The sequence below is a fragment of the Cavia porcellus genome, unplaced genomic scaffold (genome assembly GCF_034190915.1).
Source record: "Cavia porcellus strain 051 isolate PalLab524CR breed Dunkin Hartley unplaced genomic scaffold, mCavPor4.1 scaffold_18, whole genome shotgun sequence".
Lineage (NCBI taxonomy): Eukaryota > Metazoa > Chordata > Mammalia > Rodentia > Caviidae > Cavia > Cavia porcellus.
Window position 1 is genome coordinate 53,642,466 of NW_026947501.1, and position 20,776 is coordinate 53,663,241.

At 50.9% G+C, this 20,776-nt stretch overlaps 2 protein-coding genes across 8 annotated transcripts in view; one reads left to right on the top strand and one right to left on the bottom strand.

Moving 5' to 3' along the window:
* Tmem127 (transmembrane protein 127) overlaps positions 1 to 5,309 on the top strand; it is an 18,200-nt gene extending 12,891 nt beyond the window's left edge. For 3 of the 5 annotated variants that reach the window (XM_013154284.3, XM_063229945.1, XM_063229944.1), the window contains 3 exons: positions 1,916 to 2,080; positions 3,071 to 3,165; positions 3,266 to 5,309. In XM_013154284.3, coding sequence (XP_013009738.2) covers positions 1,916 to 2,080; positions 3,071 to 3,165; positions 3,266 to 3,532 — 527 coding nt within the window. In that variant the 3' untranslated portion in view covers positions 3,533 to 5,309. Of the gene's footprint in view, positions 1 to 1,915; positions 2,081 to 3,070 lie in introns of all 5 variants that reach the window. The other 2 variants (XR_010040790.1, XM_063229946.1) reach the window with 2 other exon arrangements.
* Positions 2,064 to 20,265, bottom strand: LOC134471364 (uncharacterized). 3 transcript variants are annotated; one of them, XM_063229949.1, is made up of 3 exons: positions 20,077 to 20,265; positions 17,089 to 17,290; positions 2,064 to 2,246 (listed from the first exon to the last, which is right to left on the bottom strand). In XM_063229949.1, the coding sequence occupies exons 1-3, from the start codon at positions 20,190 to 20,192 to the stop codon at positions 2,154 to 2,156; spliced, it is 411 nt and encodes a 136-aa protein (XP_063086019.1). In that variant the 5' UTR covers positions 20,193 to 20,265; the 3' UTR covers positions 2,064 to 2,153. The 3 variants fall into 3 exon arrangements, with proteins under 3 accessions (XP_063086019.1, XP_063086020.1, XP_063086018.1); XM_063229950.1 differs by lacking the exon at positions 2,064 to 2,246 and adding an exon at positions 8,827 to 11,097; XM_063229948.1 differs by lacking the exon at positions 2,064 to 2,246 and adding an exon at positions 16,469 to 16,918.
* Between the last annotated feature and the right edge of the window lie 511 nt (positions 20,266 to 20,776).

The window sequence follows — 20,776 nt, forward strand, 5'->3', positions numbered from 1 at the left end:
ACCGATCTTCCTGCCTCAGCCTCCCAAGTGCACCACCACAGCCCAGCTTTCTTATTATTAAAATAAATGTGTTGTGAAATGTATATAACAGGGGCACTTTATATGGGAATGTATATAACAGGGGCACTTTTTTAAGAATAAGAAAATGGCTAGATGTGGTGGCACATGCCTGTAATCCTAGCACTTGGGAGGCTGAGGCAGGAGGATCAGTGCAAGCTGAAGATCAGCCTGGGTTACATAGTAGGTTCAAGGGGAGCCTGAATGGCATAATGAGACCCTGTCTTTGAGAGAGACAGAGAGAGAGAGAGACAGAGAGAAGAAAATGGACATCCAGTACACAGCATCCGGCCAGAGAAACACAATGCAATGTAGTCTCTCTGTGTTCAGAGTGTCAGGCCATGCTGAGTGGTGTGGGTGGCATCTGACATGGCTGCTGCAGGGCTGCCGTGCTGCCAGCCCTTGCATCTTGCCTCCAGCAGTGATTCCGGATCGAATAGACCCTGCCCCATCCCTACCATGTGCCATATGAGGCTGCCTGCTTTTACAGTGTCCTGGTATCGATGGCCTCTGCTCACAGAGTTTTTGCTGATGGGACTTGCTGATGCCATGGGCTTCCATGCCTGCTGTTCCAGTGCCAGCTGCTGGCAGGACTCACGCAGGCTGGGTGCTCAGCCCTCGAGCAGATGGCCAGCAGAGGAGATCTAGACGGATAGCTCTGAGGGCAGCCCACCGGGTGACCTGGAACCAGATGGAGGCACAGGAGCCGTTGGCCTAGCCAGCAGCTGCCTGCAGAATTTGTGTTTTGTTTTGGTGGCACTGGAAATTGAACCCAGGGCCTTCTCACTGAGATACCCCCTAGCCTTTAGATACATGCTCAGCAAATGGTGTACCCCACAACCCAGCACCAGCACCTTAACTTGTTAAATGCCTTCTTGTAGTTACACATTTGTCTACACGGCTTCAACTTTTTTTTTCTCTTTCTTTACTTTTGTTTATTCATTTTTTTACTATAGTAAAACATAGTGACATAGAGTTTGCCATGATAAGCCATGTATGGTGGTGAATGCCTGTAATTCTAGGACTTGGGAGGCTGAGGCAGGAAGATTGCCCCAAGTTTGAGGCCAGCCTGGGCTACATAGTGAGTTTAAGGCCAGCCTAAACTGTACAGAAAAACCCTGTGTCAAAAAACTTTAAAAAAAATACCATATGAAGTGTCCAGCTTGATGTCATTAATTATGTTCACATCATTGTACAACCATCACCAGTGTGCTTCCAGAATTTTCCCATCACTCCAACTGAAATTCTGCACACATAGAAATAACACCATGGTAATGATGCGGTAAAGCCATTCCGCTGACTGTCTCTGTCACTTTGACGCTTCTGGTATCTCGACCAGGTGGAGTCAGGCAGTGTTCATCCTTCTGTGTTTGGCTTCTTACTCAGTGCAGTGTCTTCACTTTCTCTGGGGAACAGGAAGGGAATGGGTGAACTGAGGAAGCTGAGGACGGACACTGGTTGGCCGCTGGCCTTCACTGGCCCAGGGGTCTCTGCTCGGGAGTCAGCGGGGTTTCCCCGGCACCCTGAATGTCCTGTGGCAGAATGGGTTAACGTGCAGACCGAGTGATGGTCAGCATCTTGGAGAATGGCTGGGAGCCTGGCAGACAAGGAGCGGGAGCTTGAGCACAGACTCCTCTGGTTGAAAGAGGAGGACAGGAGGTGCGTGGGAGGAGCGACCCCAGATTCCCTCTGCTGGTGTGCCGGTGGTTGCACACACCCCTCTGAGGACCACCTGGCCCTCACCCGGATGGTGAGGACGGTGGCGGCAGAGGGACTGGATCTCTAGGCACAGCCAGCCCGCACCAGGCTGTCAGCTGGGGCTCTGAGCTTTGGTTGTTCCTCATTCCTCCCACCCCAGATTTCTGCATGAACCCCCAGACAGTGCTGCTCCTGCGGGTCATTGCTGCCTTCTGCTTCCTGGGCATCCTGTGTAGCCTCTCCGCATTCCTCCTGGATGTCTTCGGGCCCAAGCACCCAGCCCTGAAGATCACTCGCCGCTATGCCTTCGCCCACATCCTGACCGGTAAGTCTCCACTGCTTGTGTAAGAAAGGAGCTGCCTGGGTGGGGGTGCTGGAGCGTCTGCGGGAGTGTGAGCCTAATCTGTGAGCCCCTCACAGCACATCGGGCACGTCTGCAACCTGCCCAGTCCTTTGTAGTTGTCCTTGCCAGGCTCCCATCCTGCTGAGCCCTGTGGCAGAGGGGGAAGGAATGTTGTTGAGTTCAGCCAGGAATTTCACAGCTTTGCTAGGTGTCATTTGAAGCCCCCTGGAGCTCAGGTTTTGGACTGAGTGGGAAGGAAGCTGCCCTTCTTCCTGGGTGTGTGGTCCAGTTGTTCCCTGTGCCCCTCGTGCATGCCTGCACACCATCCTCTTCCCCCCACGGTAACCAGCCTGGTGTGTCAGTGTGACTTGTGATACCAGCTTCCTCCAGCTCCCAGACTGCAGGGCCTTATCTGTGCCTTAGGTACCCATTGACATCCAGGGCCCTTAATGTACCACCCCCATTTTTTTTTTTTTTAATGAGACTGAGGATTGAACCCCAGCCTTTACACTGAGGTAAGGCCCCAGTCCTTTTTTAGTTTGTATTTTGAGACAGCTTCTACTAAGTTACTAAGTTGCCTGGGCTGGATTTGAATTTGCAGTTCTCCTGGCTCAGGCTCCCACGGTGCTGGGATTACAGGCCTGCACCACCAGGGCCAGTTCCCATTGCACACCCTTAAGACAGAGAACACCGGGCTGGGGATTTAGCTCAGCGGCATGAGTACCTACCCGGCAAGCAGGCGGTCGTGAGTTCGATCCCTGGTACCGATAAAAATGAAAAAGACAAAAAAAAAAAAGACAAGAAAACACCTGTCTATCTCAGGGAGGTCAGGCAGCTGTCCCTACCTGGCCAGGCGGGACAGACAGAGGCCAGGCAGGTTCTCTGAGAATCTGGTGAGAAACTGATTGGTTCCTCAAGTGTCCCGGCTGCAGGGTGCCTACTAATCCCGTGTCCTGTCCCTCTGTCACCTAGTCCTGCAATGTGCCACGGTCATCGGCTTCTCTTACTGGGCTTCTGAACTCATCTTGGCCCTGCAGCAGCAGCATAAGAAGTACCATGGCTCCCAGGTCTATGTCACTTTTGCCGTCAGCTTCTACCTGGTAGCAGGTGCTGGTGGAGCCTCCATCCTGGCCACCGCAGCCAACCTCCTGCGCCACTACCCCACAGAGGAGGAAGAGCAGGCACTGGAGCTACTGTCCGAGATGGAGGAGAACGAGCCCTACCCAGCTGAATACGAGGTCATCAACCAGTTCCAGCCGCCCCCTGCCTACACGCCCTAGTGGAAGCCAGGGCTTCCTTGGGCGGCCCCCTCCCACCCAGGGGAGCGGCTCCCCCTGCAGTCCTCACCCTCCGGTAGGACCCAATCACCTTCATCAAACCCTCCCCAGGAGAGACTCTGCCTTAGGGTTGTCCCCAGTCCCTGCTCCTTTCTAGAAGCTGGGACTCAGATTTGACATAAAGCCCCTGCCTGCCACCCTCTGCTCCCTTCCTGCCCATGAGTCACTACCAACCAGGGATGGGCCATATCTTTGGGACCAGGACTTTGCGTGGGGAGCTGCTGAGTGTGGACAGTCCCAGAAAGAAGTGTCAGCAGTCGGTCGGTGTGTGTCTCACAGCTGTGGCCCTGCGCCCACCCCGCCTTCCCTCTGTGAGTGCCGCAGTCCCAGGCTGCCGGCTCCAGGGATTCTCTGCACTTTAATCTTGGCCTTCTCCCCACGAGTGTTCTAGTTTAGTGGGGAGCAGAGCAGTTGCTCGCCCCGCCCTGCCCTGGCTTCAGGTGGATGGTGCTGGGCAAGGAGAGCGAAGCTGGGCAGGAGACCAAGGCCTCCTGGTGCCTACATTGGACCAGCGTGAAGGGGACTCAGTCTCCCAGCCCCTTCGCCTTTTAAAATGTGAGCAGTTTTAAAAGGAAAAACAAAACCAAGCAATGGCAAGCATATTCTGTTTTTAAAATAGGTTGTTGTTTTTCAGAAGTGCGTCCCGTCCCTTGGGCTCTGCAATATTTGGGACCACAGTTCCTCCTGAGCCCGTGGTCCCCTCCCCCAGGTCCCCCATGCAGAACTCAGCCTCTCTCCCTACAGCTGTCTTTCCCCAGCTCCCCTGGCCCCTGTGGCTCCCCAGGGCCTCCCTGTGGAACCAGAGCCATGTGGTCCCCAGCGGCTGAGGACTGTGGCCTGGCTGGCCGGCCAGTGTGGTGCTCCTCAGACTGCAGCTCTGAGACGTAGCCTGCCTCAGCTCAGGATCGGGGGCCACAGCAGGGCAGGACCCTCCTCATCTACAGGAACTGCAGCCCACGGAGCCCCCGTGTGTCAGGGTCACACTACAGGCCCAGTGGTCCCTTGACTTCACCTGGGGGCCACAGCCTGCTGCATGCCTCTGTCCCCTCTCAAATGTCCTCTGGCCAGGCGTGTGCTCCTGGTTCCTTCCCGCCTGCCTGTCACTCTGGTTACCCCATCTGCTCTGGGTCTGGCTGAATTTTCTGGCCCAAGACCTGGGGCATAAAGTAAGCAAAACTCAAGAGATCTTCTGTGGATCCAGATGGCCAAATTGTCCTCGTCCAGTTCCTGGCCTGTCTGGAATCTGTCCAGTGTCAAGCTAAGGAGGAGGCCTCTTCCTGTGTCTCCCACCTGCAAGGGGGTAGGCGGTTTCTGCAGGAACGGAGAATGGCCGTCACCACTGCACTGTGGCTGGAAGGGGACTGGGGTGTCCCCATCCGCCTTGGGCTGGGTTGACCCAGGACATCTGTCCAGATGCCTGTGTGGAGACCATGTCGGCACATGAGCAAGTGGCTGCTGGAGTTCACCGCTTGATGCCAAAGTGCGCCCTGACGTGACCCCCACTCTTCCAGACCCTTGTCCTAGGCAGGAAAGGCTGCCGGATGGTATCTGAGCACAAAGCCAAGGAGCCGAACTATATCTTTCTGTGAAGTCTCGAGTCCGTCATTGGCATCCGGATGTCTGAGCAGGCACCCAGCAAGCATGCCAAAGGGAGCGGTCACTCACCAGGGCCCGCACACACCCCTGGGACCGTGCCATGTGATTCGGAACCCTCTTTTTACTAGGTCCCCACGCCTCCTGCCTTTCTTCCTCTCTCCCCCTGCCATCCTGACACCCATAGTTTGTCATATAAACCCCCTTGGTTGCGTTTTTCTTTTCTAGGAACAAAAAATTAAAAAGTAAAACAATGAAAAACTTGAAACTACAAATAAGAACTTTGGTGCCAGTGGCTGCCTGTCATTTTTCTGTCACAATTTTTCCAGTTTGGTTTGTGCATTTCCTCTGAGAGAAGCAGGAGACATCCATGGGAGAGCAGCCTGTGAACTCCAGACCCCAAGGCTTGCAGAAGAACCCCTCCCCTTTTTTGAAACCGTGGGAAATGATCCTGAGGTGAGGCTGAGAGGAGAAATGGTTCTGGGAGCCTCAGCCTGGGCAGAGCCGGGTTTCCATGGTTGCCCAGATCTCCATCCATTTGGCCCTGGTGCTGGCCCCAGGTGTACAGCACCCTAGAAAACTTGGGCCTCCTTGGAGGAACAGCCCATTTAGGCGGATTTCTCAGAGTACCCGTCTTGCTCTGGAGTTGGGAGTGTGCTCTCAACATTTCTTCACACCGCTCTGTGAAGGGCCTCTGGGTTAGGTACAAGGCAGCTCTGGGCCCTGTGAGAGAAATGGCAGCTGGCAGGCCCTGTGGGATTTTATGTCCTTAGTTCAGGAGATGATGGCCTCCTCTGCAGGAAGGCAGATGAAGTGTCCCCGGACACCTAGGACCAGTGCTGTGTCAGAGGGCTGGTGACCCGAGGGGTTTGCAAGGGCTTCTGGGAAGAGGCGGCTGGTGCCCAGCCTGATTTGGGGAGGAAGGGTTCCCAGCAAGGAATGGCACACTGCGGGCCTGGATGTGGTGAGAGGAGGAGACGACACCCACCTGATGCACTGAAGCAAGGGGACCCTGGGAAGGGACATGGGAAGGGAAGGGAAGGGGCCTGGCTGTCTTGACTGGTGGCCATGGTGGGCTGCTTGCTCCCAGGAAAGGCATCAGGACGGGGCAGTGGGGGACATGTGGGGCACGGTGCAAGGACCTGCGACTGGTGGAAGGGGAAGAGCAGTCGCAGCCAGGTGCTACATGGGGACTTGGACAGCACTGTCCCCACTGCTATCATGGGACATTTGGAAGGAGGCCGAGGCATGTGAAGGGGGGTGAGGAGGAGACACTGAGACACAGGAAGTGGCCCACTGGCCCTGGGGATGGCCAGGTCTCCCCGGGTGACCAGCATCTCACCCACAGCGGTCTACCCTCTGGGCCACTGCATTAAGGGGAATCAAAGTTCAGGATGTGGGGGACACAAAGGGACCAATAAACTCTGGCCCTTGTTTTCAAATGGCCTCTTGCCTGTCCCTGTGCATTTTTGGTGGGGTGGGGCCGTGTGTCAGAGAAAATGTCTGTTTTTGGACGAGTCTGCCTGGAGTGAAGGCTTGCTTTTAGGGACAGTGGCTTTTAAATCAGGATGTTCCTTGTTGTAGGATTTGAGGATGAGGTTTTTTCCTGGGGACGGGGTTTGCTGGTCCTGGTGCTGAAGGACTGTGGTGGACTGGCCTGCCCCAGCACCCCACCACATCCAGGGTTAGGGAATGAAGGGACCCTCGGGGACACCAGCACCCGTGTCTTGTGGTCCTAGGGATCTATGAGAGTGGAACCTTGGTGCAGAAGCTGAATCCTGTTCAGAAGGCTCCTGTCCTTATCCTTGGAGAAAATGGCAGCTGACCCTGTAAACAGCCATCTCTTCCTGGGCACGTGGACTGTGTAGCCAGGGCTCCCCTGTTCCACCTCTATTTTGGGAATCTCTCACCTGAATTCATAATGGCGCCACTGTTGAAGGAGAATTCCTTCTGGAATAATCTGGAGTTGGTGCATGGGTTTTAAAATTTTTTTTCAACTTTTTAAAAAGATATTGTCCCATTGTTTAGTACATGCTGACCTTGAGCTCACTGTGTAGCCAGCCTGGCCTCAAACTCATGGATCCTCCTGCCTCAGCCTCCTGAGTGCAAGATTACTGGTGTTTGCCACCACACCCAACAGGGTTTGTTTTTATAAGGGGAAATGTGTGCCTTATTTTTTCTCACCTCTGCCTCAGGATCTCTGAGTGAAGGGAAACTGGCACATAGGCGTGACCAGTGACCACTTTACACCCTCAGGCGGGAGTCATTCTTGTTTCTGTATCCACTGGGCCCCTGAATGTCAACTGGGCCCAGGACCATGGTTTTCATGCACTATTCATTCACGTATACTGCCCTTTAGAGCTTTCCGCAGCAGCTTCCTGGAAGAGACCCCGTGGGGCAGAGCCTGGCAGGCAGGGAACCTTCCTGAGCCCTGAAGAATGGGCGAGAGTGGTGGGGTCAACGCCCTCAAACAAGCCAGGGGCCCGATTTTTTTTTTTTTTTTTTTTCTTTTTGAGACAGGGTCTTGCTATGCAGTTCAGGCCTTGAGCTCACTTTGTAGCCCAGGCTGGTCTCGAACTCGCAATGATCCTCCTGCCTCAGCCTCCCCAGTGCTGGGATTACAGGCATGAGCCACCACGCCCCGCTCAGGGACCCGATTTCTCTCCCTCTCTTCACTCGTTTTCCTGCCCAGCTGCCCCTGCCCCGGGGCAACCCTGGCCCCAGACTCGCACTGACTTAGGTGAGGTACCCGGATGACCGCTGCCAAGCTCCGGTCTGCCCCTTCCCTGAAACTGGCTGAGGACGTGGAGGGGCGTCCCGTGGCCCAGAGTGAGGGTAGTGACCATGTCTGGGATTCAGGACCTGCTGATCCTGTTCCCGCACCGGAGCCCAGCTCCATCCACCCTGCGATGCACAGACCGCTCCGCTGTTTTGCTGCTTTTTGCGGCGCTGGGGATCGAACCAGGGCCTTGCATGCTAGGCAGCTGCTCTACCCCGAGTTACACTCCCAGCCCTCTGCTGTTCCATCAGGAGTTCCTGCTCCCCCGCTCTCAGGGGACAAACTGAGCCTTGCTGTCGCTGCTCCCCCACCCTGTCTCGGGAATCGCTCCGCCCCTCTTCCCGCTCCCAGTCTGCACTTCTCATTTTGTTTTCCGTTTCCACACTGAGCTCTGTGCTTTGCCTGAGTAGCGCTTCGTGCTCCCAAAGGCCGCTTGCTCACCCTTGGCTGTTTGGGGTGACCACCCCCTGATCCCATCCCGCCCCTACCACTACAAAAGCAAAACAAAATACAACAAAAACAGCCTAAATTTTTTTTAAAAAATGGTTGTTTGAAGCACACTTATAATCCTAGCACTCGGGAGGCTGAGGCAGGAGAATCACTGCAAGTTTGAGACCAGCCTGGACTATACACTGAGCTCATGACAAAAAGAAAAAGAAAGAAAGAAAAAAAAAGAAAAGAAAAGGTTAGAATTTTGCCTGTGTTCACCAAAGCTCAAGATGAAAGAAACAGATACTGGAGACTTGCTTTGACCTTACCTAAGGGAATATTAGTATACTTACACTTTTAGCTGCAAAACAACTAAAAACAACTCAAATTAGTGATGCAAGAAAGGAAATTTAAACCGGGCTTGGGGGTGCCTGCCTGTAATCCCAGCATGCAGGAGGCTGAGGCAGGAGGATCACTTGCAACTTTGAGACCAGCCTGGGCTACAAACTGAGCTCAAGGCCAGTTTGAACTGCATAGTGAAACCCTGTCTCAAAAAGACAAAAAAAAAAAAAAAAAAAAAAAAAAAAAAAGAAAGAAAGAAAAAGGAATTTATTGGTTTATTGGCTATCAGAAAAATCAAAGACTGAAGTGAACTCGGGGCTCCCGAAATGCTCTCTAGGCCCAGGAACTCTCTCGTCCCTCCTGTTCTTCCCTTTCCGAGCCCAGCCTCCCATTCCCAGCAGTCGGAAAGCTGCTCAGCCCCAGGCTTTCCTCAGAGCTCATGCTCTGCACCGGAAGAAGCCATCTCTTTCCATGCAGGCTACAAATGACCCAGGCGCCCCGGATTGGCCCACCCCGGCTGCACTGGAGGTCGTTTGCCCAGATGATGGCATCAGATCACAGGGAGGGGGCAGAGGTGGGTGGGTGGCTCCTTGGATGACATCCAAGGCCTTTACCCCAGGGAGGAGGGTGGAGGACACCCCTCTGGGCACGCTCCTTGGTCACACGGGGTCGCCACTGTCCGCGCCCACACCAGTACCTAGAATGTCTTCTCCGACATGGAAGCTAGCAAGGAAGGTACGCTGGCCACCTACATGATGATAGCCACACTACAGCTAGGTCACATTTGACCAACGGAAGTCTGAAGGGGTGGGGGTGGGGGTGGTTTTCTAGGGTGTCTTTTTTTTTTTTTTTTTTTTTTGTCTTTTTCGTTTTTACCGGTACCAGGGATCGAACTCACGACTGCCTGCTTGCAAGGCAGGCGCTTATGCCGCTGAGCTAAATCCCCAGCCCCTCTAGGGTGTCTTTGAGTCTCCTCAGAAATACAGGAGCGAAGTAAAGGGCACACTGGGTCTGGGTCTCCCCTTTATTGTTGGCAGACATGGCTTTCAATCTGTTAGCTACATAGGTGACCGATGCAAATCCCATGGGATAGAGAACCCTGGGGAGCAGAGCCCCTTAGCAGAGCAGGGATCCTTGAGGAGGGAGGCCTGCAGGGGACCAGGGTCCCCATCCAGACCCCCTATTGGAGTAGCTATCTTTTCCTTTCCCTGCAGCAAAGTAACTAAAGGGACAGAGAGGACCGGAACGTGACCAGCACAGCTCCCTGCAAATGGAAGGGAAGTGGTAAATTTTCCAGAGCCTCCTGGCGACTGTGGCATTGAAGCTTGCCTAGGTCCAGAGCAGGAGACTTCAGGCGGACACTCCTAGGTGCAGTGTTTTGGCGACCCCATTGTGGGTATGGCCCCCGCCCTTTGCTCCTGTTCCCGTCCCTGACTCTCTGTACTGCCTGCCCGCCGGGTTGCTGTGGTGTGAGGCCCCTGGCGCTTGGTCCCAGCTTGCTTAGCCGGGGTTGTGTCTTTGTACCTGAAGCCTTTTCTCCCATCACAGTGGGCTTTGCTTCTCTGCACCTGCCACACTGCAGTGTGCCAGGTGCCCCCCCCAAGGCCTCTTCCCACTGCGTCCAGACTGGGCCAGGCCCTGGTCATGTTGACTAAGCTAAGCCACAACTGCAGAGCCTGCCGGGGAGGGAGGAAGCAGGAAGGCGCCCCATGTCTTGTGGGCACCTCCTGCCTGCTGGGAGAATGGGGGTGGGAAAATCTTGCTCCCCAACCTGGTGTTCTTGGAGGCTGCTGACACCCTCCCCCTCCCTGGGGACTCTGCCTGTCTCTGTGAAGGGGTGACCCGAGGTGTCTTTCTTTGGCCTCGAAGTTCTACGTGGGCTGACCACAAAAACAGATGCTTTCCTGAACTGTTCGGAGGTTCCGCATCAGGAGGAAGCTGCCTGCTACAAGACAAGATTTTGCTTCCCAGGAAGTAGATGAAGACTGAGCTTTTCTGAGTAACAAATGGGTAGGGCTTTGGATTGTAAGTACATCTGGAAGGAAAGGAAAGGTGCTTATTGTTGCTTTTTGATACTATCATGGGAGCCCAGGGATTATATCAGACTTGAGTATGTGGGGGACAGGAGGAGATGGAGGCCTAGACATCAGGGTGACAACAACCCGCTTAGAGTGGGCCCGGTAACCCTCCACAGACGCAGCCCTCCGGTTACTGCCTGAGAAAGGACTTCCACCTAAGACAATGAACAGGGCTCCCTAATTTCTCTGGGGGAGATGTGGTCTGTAGTTTGGGACCACAGCCTGCAGGCCCTGAGGAGGGGGGAAGAAGGCAGGGCATCGGAAACAGGTGGCTAGAGACAGAGCAGCAGAGCCTGAGGTCTAAGCCCAGCTCAGTCAGGCACACAGGGCCAACCCACAGGCTCCCTGGTCATCTGTTTCTGTTCAGCTTCCCTGGTGGCTGCCCAAGGTGGAGATGATGGTGCGGGCCGGGTGTTGGGATGTCCTTGGGTTCCATACCACCTATGGGGGAGGGGAAAGAAAGGGTCTTAGACTGCAGATGGTTTGCAGAGTACCCTGGGCAGCACCTCAGCTGAGCCCATGGAGAGGCAGCAACCAACATGCAACGAGGGGCCAGATCCTTGTATCCCAGTCAAAGGAATGCACACTGTCCCTAGAGAGGGGTGCCACCTTGGGGCGCCTCTTCACTTTGGGACAATTTCTTGCTTTCCTATTTATTTATTTATTTTTTGTCTTTTTCCTTTTTATCGGTACCGGGGATCGAACTCACGACTACCTGCTTGTAAGGCAGGCGCTTATGCCACTAAGCTAAATCTCCAGCCCCTACTTATTTATTTTTGAGACAGAGTCTTACTATGTTCAGGCTGGTTTTGAAATCATTATGTAGCTTTGGCTGGCCTCAAACGCTCATCCATCCTCTTGCCTCAGCCTCCCAAATGCTGAGATTACAGACCTGCACCACTACACCTGGCTCATTTCCAGGCAGTTTCTTTCTTGTTTTTTAAAACCGGTACCAGGGATTGAACTCACGACCATGCACTTGCAAGGCAGGCGCTTATGCTGCTGAGCTAAATCCTCCAGGCAGTTTCTAAAGGGAGCTGACAATGGAGGGCTGTCGGCCCATAGTTCTGTAGCAGCAAGGGGGAGTCGTCCTCTGTCATGAGAGGGACATGACTGGTCTCTCAAGGTGACAACTACCCCTTGCTGTGATCGGCTATGACGAACTTCTAGGAGCTTTTTTTCTTTATTTTTGTTTTGTTTTACATTTTTATTGTCGTTGTTCCCGATAGGTACTTGCAGAAAGAACAATATAAAAGCCTTGACTGAAACAGAAACATGAGGACTATTATCTTGATTTTTCCATATCAAGCAGGAGGGTTGGGGCAGTCATTCTTATACCCACAGAGGATCCTCCACTTTACCGTGGACTTTTTGTTGTTGTTGTTGCTTGTGTGAGGTATGGTTTCACTGTTTACCCCAAGCTTGTCCTGAATTTGTGGTGATCTTCCTGCTTCAGCTTCCTGGGTGCTGGTATTACAAGCAGGTGCCACCATGCCGAGCTCAGTTTACCAGGTACTTTAATTTGCACAATCTCATTTGAGCCCAATCACAACCTGTGATCACCAATGACGACGGGGCTGGGATCATTACTTGTGATTTAGAGACAAAGAAGCTCAGTTTCAAAGAAAATACAGATTGTACTTAATTGGAAAATGAAATGTAAAGACCAGAAGATCAACCACATAATCAATGACTCACAGATAACAGGAACAGTAGACAAGGCTGTGCTGCCTTCCAGGAGACCAGAGCTCTGTGCTCAATGGGATTTTTAAAATACAGAATGGGCGACTCCTATTGAATTCCCACCCCACTTAGCTATCCAGCCTGCACCAATCCAAAATGGGTCTTGGAGAAGGACGTGGACTGTCATAAACTTAATCAGGTTGACTCTAACTGCAGCTGTGTGCCAGATGTAGTTTGAGCTAAATCCCTGGCCACCACTGTCAGTGTTGAGTGGGGACCAGGACAGAAGGCATCATCAATTGTTCTGCCCGCTGGGCACGCTACTCTGCCACTGGGTCCAGGAGCCAGCGGAAGGGGTGGTTCTGGAAGTGTCGGTTCTGGAAATGTCAGTGGTAGGATGCTGCCATTTCGGGGACCACAGTGCAGATGCAGTGCACTGCCAAGCAGTCAGGCGTGGTGGCACATGCCTATGATCCTAGCACTTGGGAGCCTGAGGCAGGAAGATTGCTTTGAGTTCAAGGTCAGCCTGGAATACACAGTAAGTTCAAGGCCAGTCTAAAATACACAGTGAGACCCTGTCTGTTACGGCTTGTATCTAGATGTCCCCCAAGCCACATACAGTCATAGTGGGGTTTTCTGAAGGTGGCTGGATCTAGTGTGTGATGCTGGGACTAACCACACCCTGGGAATGTGCGCTACCCACACTGAGGGCAGGTAACATGGCTTGAATATAAAGAACAGAGAGGGCTGCTGCCATGCTTGTTGCTGCTGCCTCCCGCCCACCCTGCTCTGCCATGAACTGGTCCTTCCCTGTGATGTCCCGTGCAGTGCCACCCTGCCTTGGAGTCAGGCGATTATAGACTGAAACCTCTACAAACTAGGAGCTAAAATATACCCTTTTGCCTTTGACTTTAGGTGTTTGGTGTTTCAGCAATGAGAAAAGTAACTAAGACACAGAAAGAAAGAAAGAAAGAAAGAAAGAAAGAAAGAAAGAAAGAAAGAAAGACTTTGAAGCTAGACCATTTCCTGGATTCTGAGGTTTTTACAAGGCTTCATCATCCAGGCTGAACTTTAAGCTGATACCAAAAGCAAGGCTTAGTCACACGATGCAGTTTACTTTTTTTTTGGTACCTGGGATCAAACTCATGTCCTCACCCTTGCCAGGCAGGCACTTACACCACTGAGCTAAATCGCAGGCCCTCATGTTGGTAATTTTATCTTTTGTAGTTTGTTACTCTTGGTCAACCATGGTTCAAATATTAAATGGAAAATTCCAAAAAAAAAAAAAAACAAAAAAAAACCTTTTGAGTTTTAAGTAACTTTTGTTATGTCATCATAATTGTTCTATTTTACTGATCGACTACAGTACTTGGAACTGAACCCAGAAAGCAATGAGCCACCTCCCCAATCCTTTTTATTTTTTTTAGGTACTGGGAATTGAACTCAGGCCCTCACGCTTGCCACACAGGCACTAAGTTACCCAGGTTGGCTTCAAACTTGCAATCATCTTGCCTGAGCCTCCTGAGCAGCTGGGTACACAGCTGTGCGCCACTCCTGGTTCTATTTTATTTCTGCTGTTGATCTCTTACTGTGCCTTGTCTGTAGGTTAAACTTTATCACATATATATGAAAAAATGTAGACTATTAAAAGGCCAGTGCTACCCAGGTTTTCAAGGGTCCATGGCTGGGGTGGAGGTCATCTTAGATGCACAGTGTCTGGTACAGATGAGGGGAAATTTCTATATTCTCCCTTTTCTAATTTTTTTTTTTTTTTTGTACCAGGGATCAAACTCACAACTGCATGCTTCCAAGACAGGCGCTTATGCCGCTGAGCTTAATCCCCAGCCCTCCCCTTTTCTAATTTTGAGGCAGGGTTTTATGAAGGTGCCATGGCTGATCTTGGAACTTGCCATTCTCCTGACTCAGCTTCCTGTGGACTGGGATTATGCATGTGTCACCATGCCTGTCTCTGTATTCTTTTGATACAGCTCTTAGCAAACCGCTGGGCGTGCAGAGATTTAACACAGACCAGTATGAATGTGACTGATGCTGCAAGACCTCAGTGCCCAGCTGGGCTCCACAGGCAAGCAGCCGGCCACCCTGCTCCCTGCCACTCCCTCAGCCTGCGTCCATGGGCTCATGGGGAAGTCCAAGGACCAGATGACCAAAGAAGGAAAAGAAAGCAGGCCAGACCCTGGTATAATCCTACTCACAAGCAGTCCTGAGGACAGAACCCTTCAGGCAGGGTGGTTCCCAGTGTGGGGGAAGTGTGGCCAGCAGGCAGCACTGTGGTGGGGAGTCCCGGAAGGGCCAAAGGCTGCATGATTTCCCCTTAAAACTGGGAAGGAGGCTGGGGTTTAGCTCAGTGGCATAAAGTGCCTGGCAGGCAAGCGCGAGGTCGTGAGTTCAACTCCTCATATCAAAAAACAAAACAAAATCAAAAAGAAACCCAAAAACACTGGGAAGAAGGTAAGGGCATCGCTCTCAGCACTGCATCCAACACTGGGTCAGGGTTCAGGACAGTGGCGAAGGCAAGAAAAAGGAACAGGCACAGCTCAGAGAGGAAGAAGACTGCATGACTGCGGATGCAAGAACTTCAAAAGCATCCACAACAGTAAGCTATCAGAACTAGGAGGTTTAGCCGAATGGCAGGATGCAAAGTCCCATGTAAAAAACAGTTGAAATTTTCAAATTAAAAAAAAAAATTTCAAGAGTGTTAAAAATCAGAAAAAAACACCCAGGGTAAGTTTAACAAAAGCTGCATATTTGGGGTTAGGAAACTGCTCCCTAGTTAGTAACCCTCCCTAACCCAGAAGCATGGTGAAAGCTAAAAAACAGGAGGAGAAATGAAAAGGAGAGATCAGTGGAGACCTACGGCTCCATGCTCACGGACTGGGAAGAAGCCACACTGCTGGGACATCGTTCTTCCCCAGTGATAAGCATCCCCAATGCAAATGCCACCAGGCTGCTTCTCTTTTCTTAAAAATTAGGAAAATTGAGAATTAATAAGCCAATTCTAACTTAATACTGGAAAGAGGTGAGCAATGGTTTCAAAAAAGGTGCCAAGACATTTAATGGGACAGCAGGGCGGTGTGGGGTGGGGGACAAGTGGTCTGGGAATACTCGGACATCTATGTGGGGAAAAATAAAGGAACCCCAACCCTCATCGTTGTCAACACAAAAATTAACTCAACATGTACTGTGAAAGGGCAACTAAAATTTCTAGAGGAAAACAGATGATCCTTCTGACATGTGGATAGGCAAAGACTTATTAGGACACAAAAAGTACAAACCATTTGGGCTGGGGATTTAGCTCAGCGGCATAAGTACCTGCCTTGCAAGCAGGCTGTTGTGAGTTTGATCCCCGGTACCGATAAAAAAAGAAAAAGACAAAAAAAAAAAAAAAAAAAAAAAGTACAGAAAGTTTGATATACTGGCCTGTATCAAAATTGGATACTTACTTTCTTTAAAAGATACGATTAGAAAAATAAAAAGGGAATTTGAGGGAAAATATTTGCAAAACATGAATCTGACAAACAGCCTGTATCCCGAATACCATCTATAGATCTATTTATTTATAGGGTCTTGCTATGTAAACTCATGGTGACAGCATTACATGCATGTGCCACTGTGCCCAGTCAGGATACAATTTAAGTAACAAACGGCAATTTAAAAATTTTTAAGTAGTACTATATTTTAATACAAATTTTAAAGGGTTTTTTTGTTTTTTCTTTCAGACAGGCTTTCACTTTGTGAACTCACTTGTCACCAGATCTTGTCAAATTCGAAGTGATCTTCATGTCTTAGTCTCTCAAGTGCTGGGATTACAGGTGTGCGCCACCATGTCTGACTTCATGCAAATTTTTATTTTTTTATTTCTTTTGGTTCTGGATATTGAACTCATGCTCATGGAAATTTTAAAAATTTTTCAGTGCATAAGATAGTTATGTTGATGGGTGTTACATGCCTGTAATCCCAGCACTCGAAAGACTGAGGCAGGAGGATCATTGAGTTCAACGCCAGCTTGAATTACCTTCAAATACTGTCTCAAAAAAAGAAAAGAAAATTATGTCGACACTATATTGTAATCCAATGAATGTACAATAATAACATCTGTCAGTAATGTGAGTACTTTGATTAAAAAATACTTTATTGCTAAAAAATGCTACCAATCATCAGAGGTGTTGGAAAAACTGCGCTGACAGACTTGCTTGACACAGAGCTGCCACAAATAAGAAACTTTGGCAAGCAGTTTCCTAAAGGTTCACGTTGACCATAAAACTCAGCAGTCCATCTTCTGTGTGATTACCCCAAAGACTTGGGCACAGATACTCACGGCAGCCCAGTCAGAAACAAGCATTAAGGAGACAAATACGAGTGCATCCCTGCAGGGAACACTAAGCAACAGGAGCAAACAAACTCCTGACGGAACAGTGTGACTGAACCTCCAAAGCATTACGCCAAGGCGCAGAAGCCTGAGGAAACACACCCATGCTGCAGTCTCCTCGTTTACACGGGGTTCCAGAGAAGGTGAAACCACAGTGGCAGGGGATCCGCAGTGGCTGAGGGGAGGGACTGGCTGTGAAGGGCGCAGAGAGGTGAGACGGCTCAGCGCTGGACTGTGTTGTGACTCTGTGACCGAACCAGTTTACAGCACCGGGAGTTTCCAGCTTGCAGTAGAGGGAGGGAAGCAAAGGACAAAGGGACCCCAGAAGACTCTTTCAAGCTGAGGATAGGCCTTGAACTTACCATATAGCCCAGGCTGGCCCCGAACCTGCGGTGATCTTTCTGCCTCAGCCTCTTGGGTGCTGGAATTATAGGCATGTGCCACCACGTCTGTGGGCAAAATATTAGGCTGCAAGTCTTGGAGGTTTGAGATGCTGTTGCCTCTGTGGGTCTGCGGCCTGGTGGCTGGTCTGGCACGCTTCCTGTCATGGGACAGGAAGAAGTCCTGGGAGGAAAGTAAATGAGAGTGAGAACAAGCTGGAACCCATCAGTTACCTGTGCTTTATTGCCTTATGTGACTGCAAATTTCAGAAAGTAACGTCCTGGCTGGGTGTGGTGCACAGGCCTATAGTCCTAGCACTCAGGAAACTGAGGCAGGAGGATCAACGTGAGCTTGAGGCCAATCTGAGCTACACAGTAAGACCCTGTCTCCAAAACAACAAAAACCAAAAAAAAAAAAAAAAAAAAAAAAAAAAACCACCACCACCACCACGACCACCAAAAAACCACACATGGTGGTGCACTCCTATAATCCCAGCACTCATGAAACCGAGGCAGGAGGATCGTTATGAGTATGAGACCAGCTTGGGCTACAAAGTGAGCTCAAGGCCAGCCTGAACTACATAACAAGACCCTGTCTCAAAAAGACAAAAATAGAAATGGGCCTGCTCTACTTCTGCCTCCCAGTCTGGTGTACATTTCTTTTTGGCCAACTCTTAAAATTGATTTGTCCTCTATGGAAAGGGATTCTGGGTAATAGCCAGCTTGAGTTGAAAATAATACAAGATAGCACACAAACACACAATTTCAAGAGTCAGTTTTATTACTTTTTATGTGACTAAGTTTTCTTATTGTTATCTAAATAAAAATAAAAAATAGGTATAGCTTGGTAATTAACAGTGTATGTTTAGCTAAGGGATAATATTCAATCAATAATGTCAACTGGAAAGGATCAGTCTTTTTTTTGAGACATGGTCTGGCTATGCAGCTCTGGCTGGCCTTGAGCTCACTTTGTAGCCCAGGCTGGTCTCAAACTCGAAATGATCCTCCTGTCTCACACCAGGATTACAGATGTGAGCCACCATGCCCAGCTAGGATCAGTCATCTTTTACTGTGAGATGTGTCCAAAAAATTTTGTATAATGACATACATACATATATATATATATATATATATATATATATATATAAACATAAAGCATATATGTTGTTTTAATCTTGCATACTAACAGAAAAAAAAAACTTAAGAGGCTTATAATCACAAGCAGTTTAAATTTTAATTTCTATCCTGTGTGTGCGACCAAAGCGTATGATTAACAAAGATTTTGTACTGGGGGTAGGGACAGAGCTCAGCAGGATATTTACCAGGCATGAGGCCTTGGGTTCAATTCCTAGCAACCCTGCCCTCAAAAACGATTTTTTGAGCCGGGCTCTCCTTACAGAAGTTCAGGCTGGCCTGGAACTCAGTGTACGTGCACTTCCTAAATTCTGGGGTCACAGGGATGCACCACCACGCTCAGCTAGTTTTCTTTTTTAAATTAGGAAATCTACTTTTATGGCGGTCACAGTGGCCTGAATGAGGTACAGCAACAATTCTGGAGGTAACCCCCACCCCAGGTTTCCAGTTACCATAACTATTCTTTGTTGAGCTCAGCTGAAAACCCTGACTCAGAGAAGACTGTACTTCTGGCAGTGTAGGAGGGCTTTTTAGAGGCAAAGACAACTTTGTCTTCCCAGAGGACAACTCCTCCGCTTGGCTTTATGAGGCAGATAGCAACCCCAGGCCACACAGAAGGCCAGGACCTGCGCAGGCCTCAAGGTTGCTTTCCACAGAGGAGGCAGGGGCTAGGGGAGGTGGGCTCCCTCCCTGTGTTACTGAAAAAGGGGCGCTTCACAAAGTGACAGATCCTATTTTCTGCTGCACCCATATTTTCCTTTACTGCTTTATTTATTATCTTTATTTATTTATTGTTTTTTGAGACAGGGTCTCACTATGTAGTTCAGGCTGGCCTTGAACTCACTTGTAGCCCAGGCTGGTCTCGAACTCACAGACATGTCCTACCTCAGCTTCCTGAGTGCTGTGATTACAGGTGCGCACCACCATGCCTGGCTCTTACCTGCTTTCAGGGGGAAATAAACATAAATACCAATCTCCATAGGAAAAACCTCCATCCAGGACAGGATAGGAGAGATCTAAATTTCAGTTTCCAGCAAACATGTTTCTTTCTTTCAAAAAATATCCAACTTTGGGGCTGGGGATTTAGTTCAGCAACACAGTACCTGCCCGGAAAGCATCAGGTCGTGAGTTTGATCTCTGGTACCAACCCAAGCCAAAAACCGCAAAGAAATATTCAATTCTGCTAAGAACATGTGAAACTGCAAACGTGTTTACCTACAGTAAATGCCTAAATTCCTAAATGCCTCAAGGGAGCACAGCTCCTTTTAGAGCAAGACATCCTGTTAGCTGCTAGGCGGGAATTTTAAGGGCTAATTACTTGAGCTTTGGAGTAAGAAGCTGCTGCCTGCCTGGGGACAGTAAATGCCCCTTAGCTGTCTGTTTCAGAAAAGGCCCTTCAGAGAAGACCTCAAGGAACAGGTTTACATCAGCTCAAGATGCCAATTCCTCCTCGCGGACCCAGGGTAAACTGCTGACTATGCTAAATTTTCCAGCCTCAGGTGGTTTTGCCTGCTGTTTTTAAACACGTGCTGTATGAACCTTGATGTCCAACTGACCTTGCCCAGCTCCTGTGTGTCTCCACAGTGTTTCGGGTAAAATTCCCTTCTTTACTTGCTGGATGTGGTGGCGCACCCTGTAATCCCAGCACTCAGAAAGCGGGACCAGGAGGATCCCGCCCCACCCTCGCCCCGTCACGAGCCAAAGTTCGAGGCCAGCCTGGGCTACCAGTGAGTTCAGATCCAGCCTGAACTACATCACGACTGGCTCGGCTGTAATGAGGTGGTACGATCAAGGCGGGTTTAGGAAACCTATCCACCTTCAAATGAGGTCACTCACCGAAGTGCTGCCGCGTTTCCAGGCTGCCAGGCTATCTGCGCACGTGGCTCACGGTGGTGTCCGGGTCTCTCCCGCAGGTGGCACCGGCTCGCTCTCGGGGCCCCGACGCTCGGCATGGTTGGGTGAAGACCCGGCCGCAGCAGGTCGCGTTAGCCCTGCTGCTAGGCGTTGCCTAGCAGCCCTGCCTGGGTCGCCCCTCACGGAGGGCGCAGGAACCTCGCCTCCGCATGGTCGGAGCTCTGAGCGCCGACCCCGCCTCTCAGAGAACTCACACCACGTGGGATTCCCACTGCACCCCACTCCTCCATGGGGCGGGGTCAAGGCGGCAGGACATGGCGACAGCGGCGGGTGCCGCGGTCACTTTCCCCGGCGCCCTTGACAGATTCTCTGGCGTCGCGCAACCTACCTTGCTACTAGGCGGTCCCGGGGCACGGCGCTAGGGGCGGGAGGTAGAGGGACGAACCCTGGGTCTAGGCCAATGAGCATGCAGGTGTCCGAGCCTCATCCAATGAGAGCTCGGGAAGCGGAAACCGGGGTAGGTTACGCTCGGACTGCGCGTGAGACGGAGGCGGGACGCACGGGACCTTTTCTGCAGCCGGGCCGGGGTCGCCCTCCCGGTGGCTTCTAGCGAGCTAGGTACCACAGGACCCCTGGCATCGGCTAGCTGTACGGAGGAGCCACGAGGCCGAGCCCGCTAGGG

What these genes read in the sequence shown, in the direction of transcription:
- LOC134471364 (XM_063229948.1), bottom strand. Translation starts at nt 20,192, where the DNA reads ATGCCGAGCGTCGGGGCCCCGAGAGCGAGCCGGTGCCACCTGCGGGAG. An exon ending in GGAAACGCGGCAGCACTTCG is followed by an intron (nt 17,291 to 20,076) that starts GTGAGTGACCTC and finishes CTTTCCTCCCAG; the next exon opens with GACTTCTTCCTGTCCCATGA. An exon ending in GGGCCAGCCTGGGCTATATG is followed by an intron (nt 16,919 to 17,088) that starts GTAAGTTCAAGG and finishes CGCCCTTCACAG; the next exon opens with CCAGTCCCTCCCCTCAGCCA.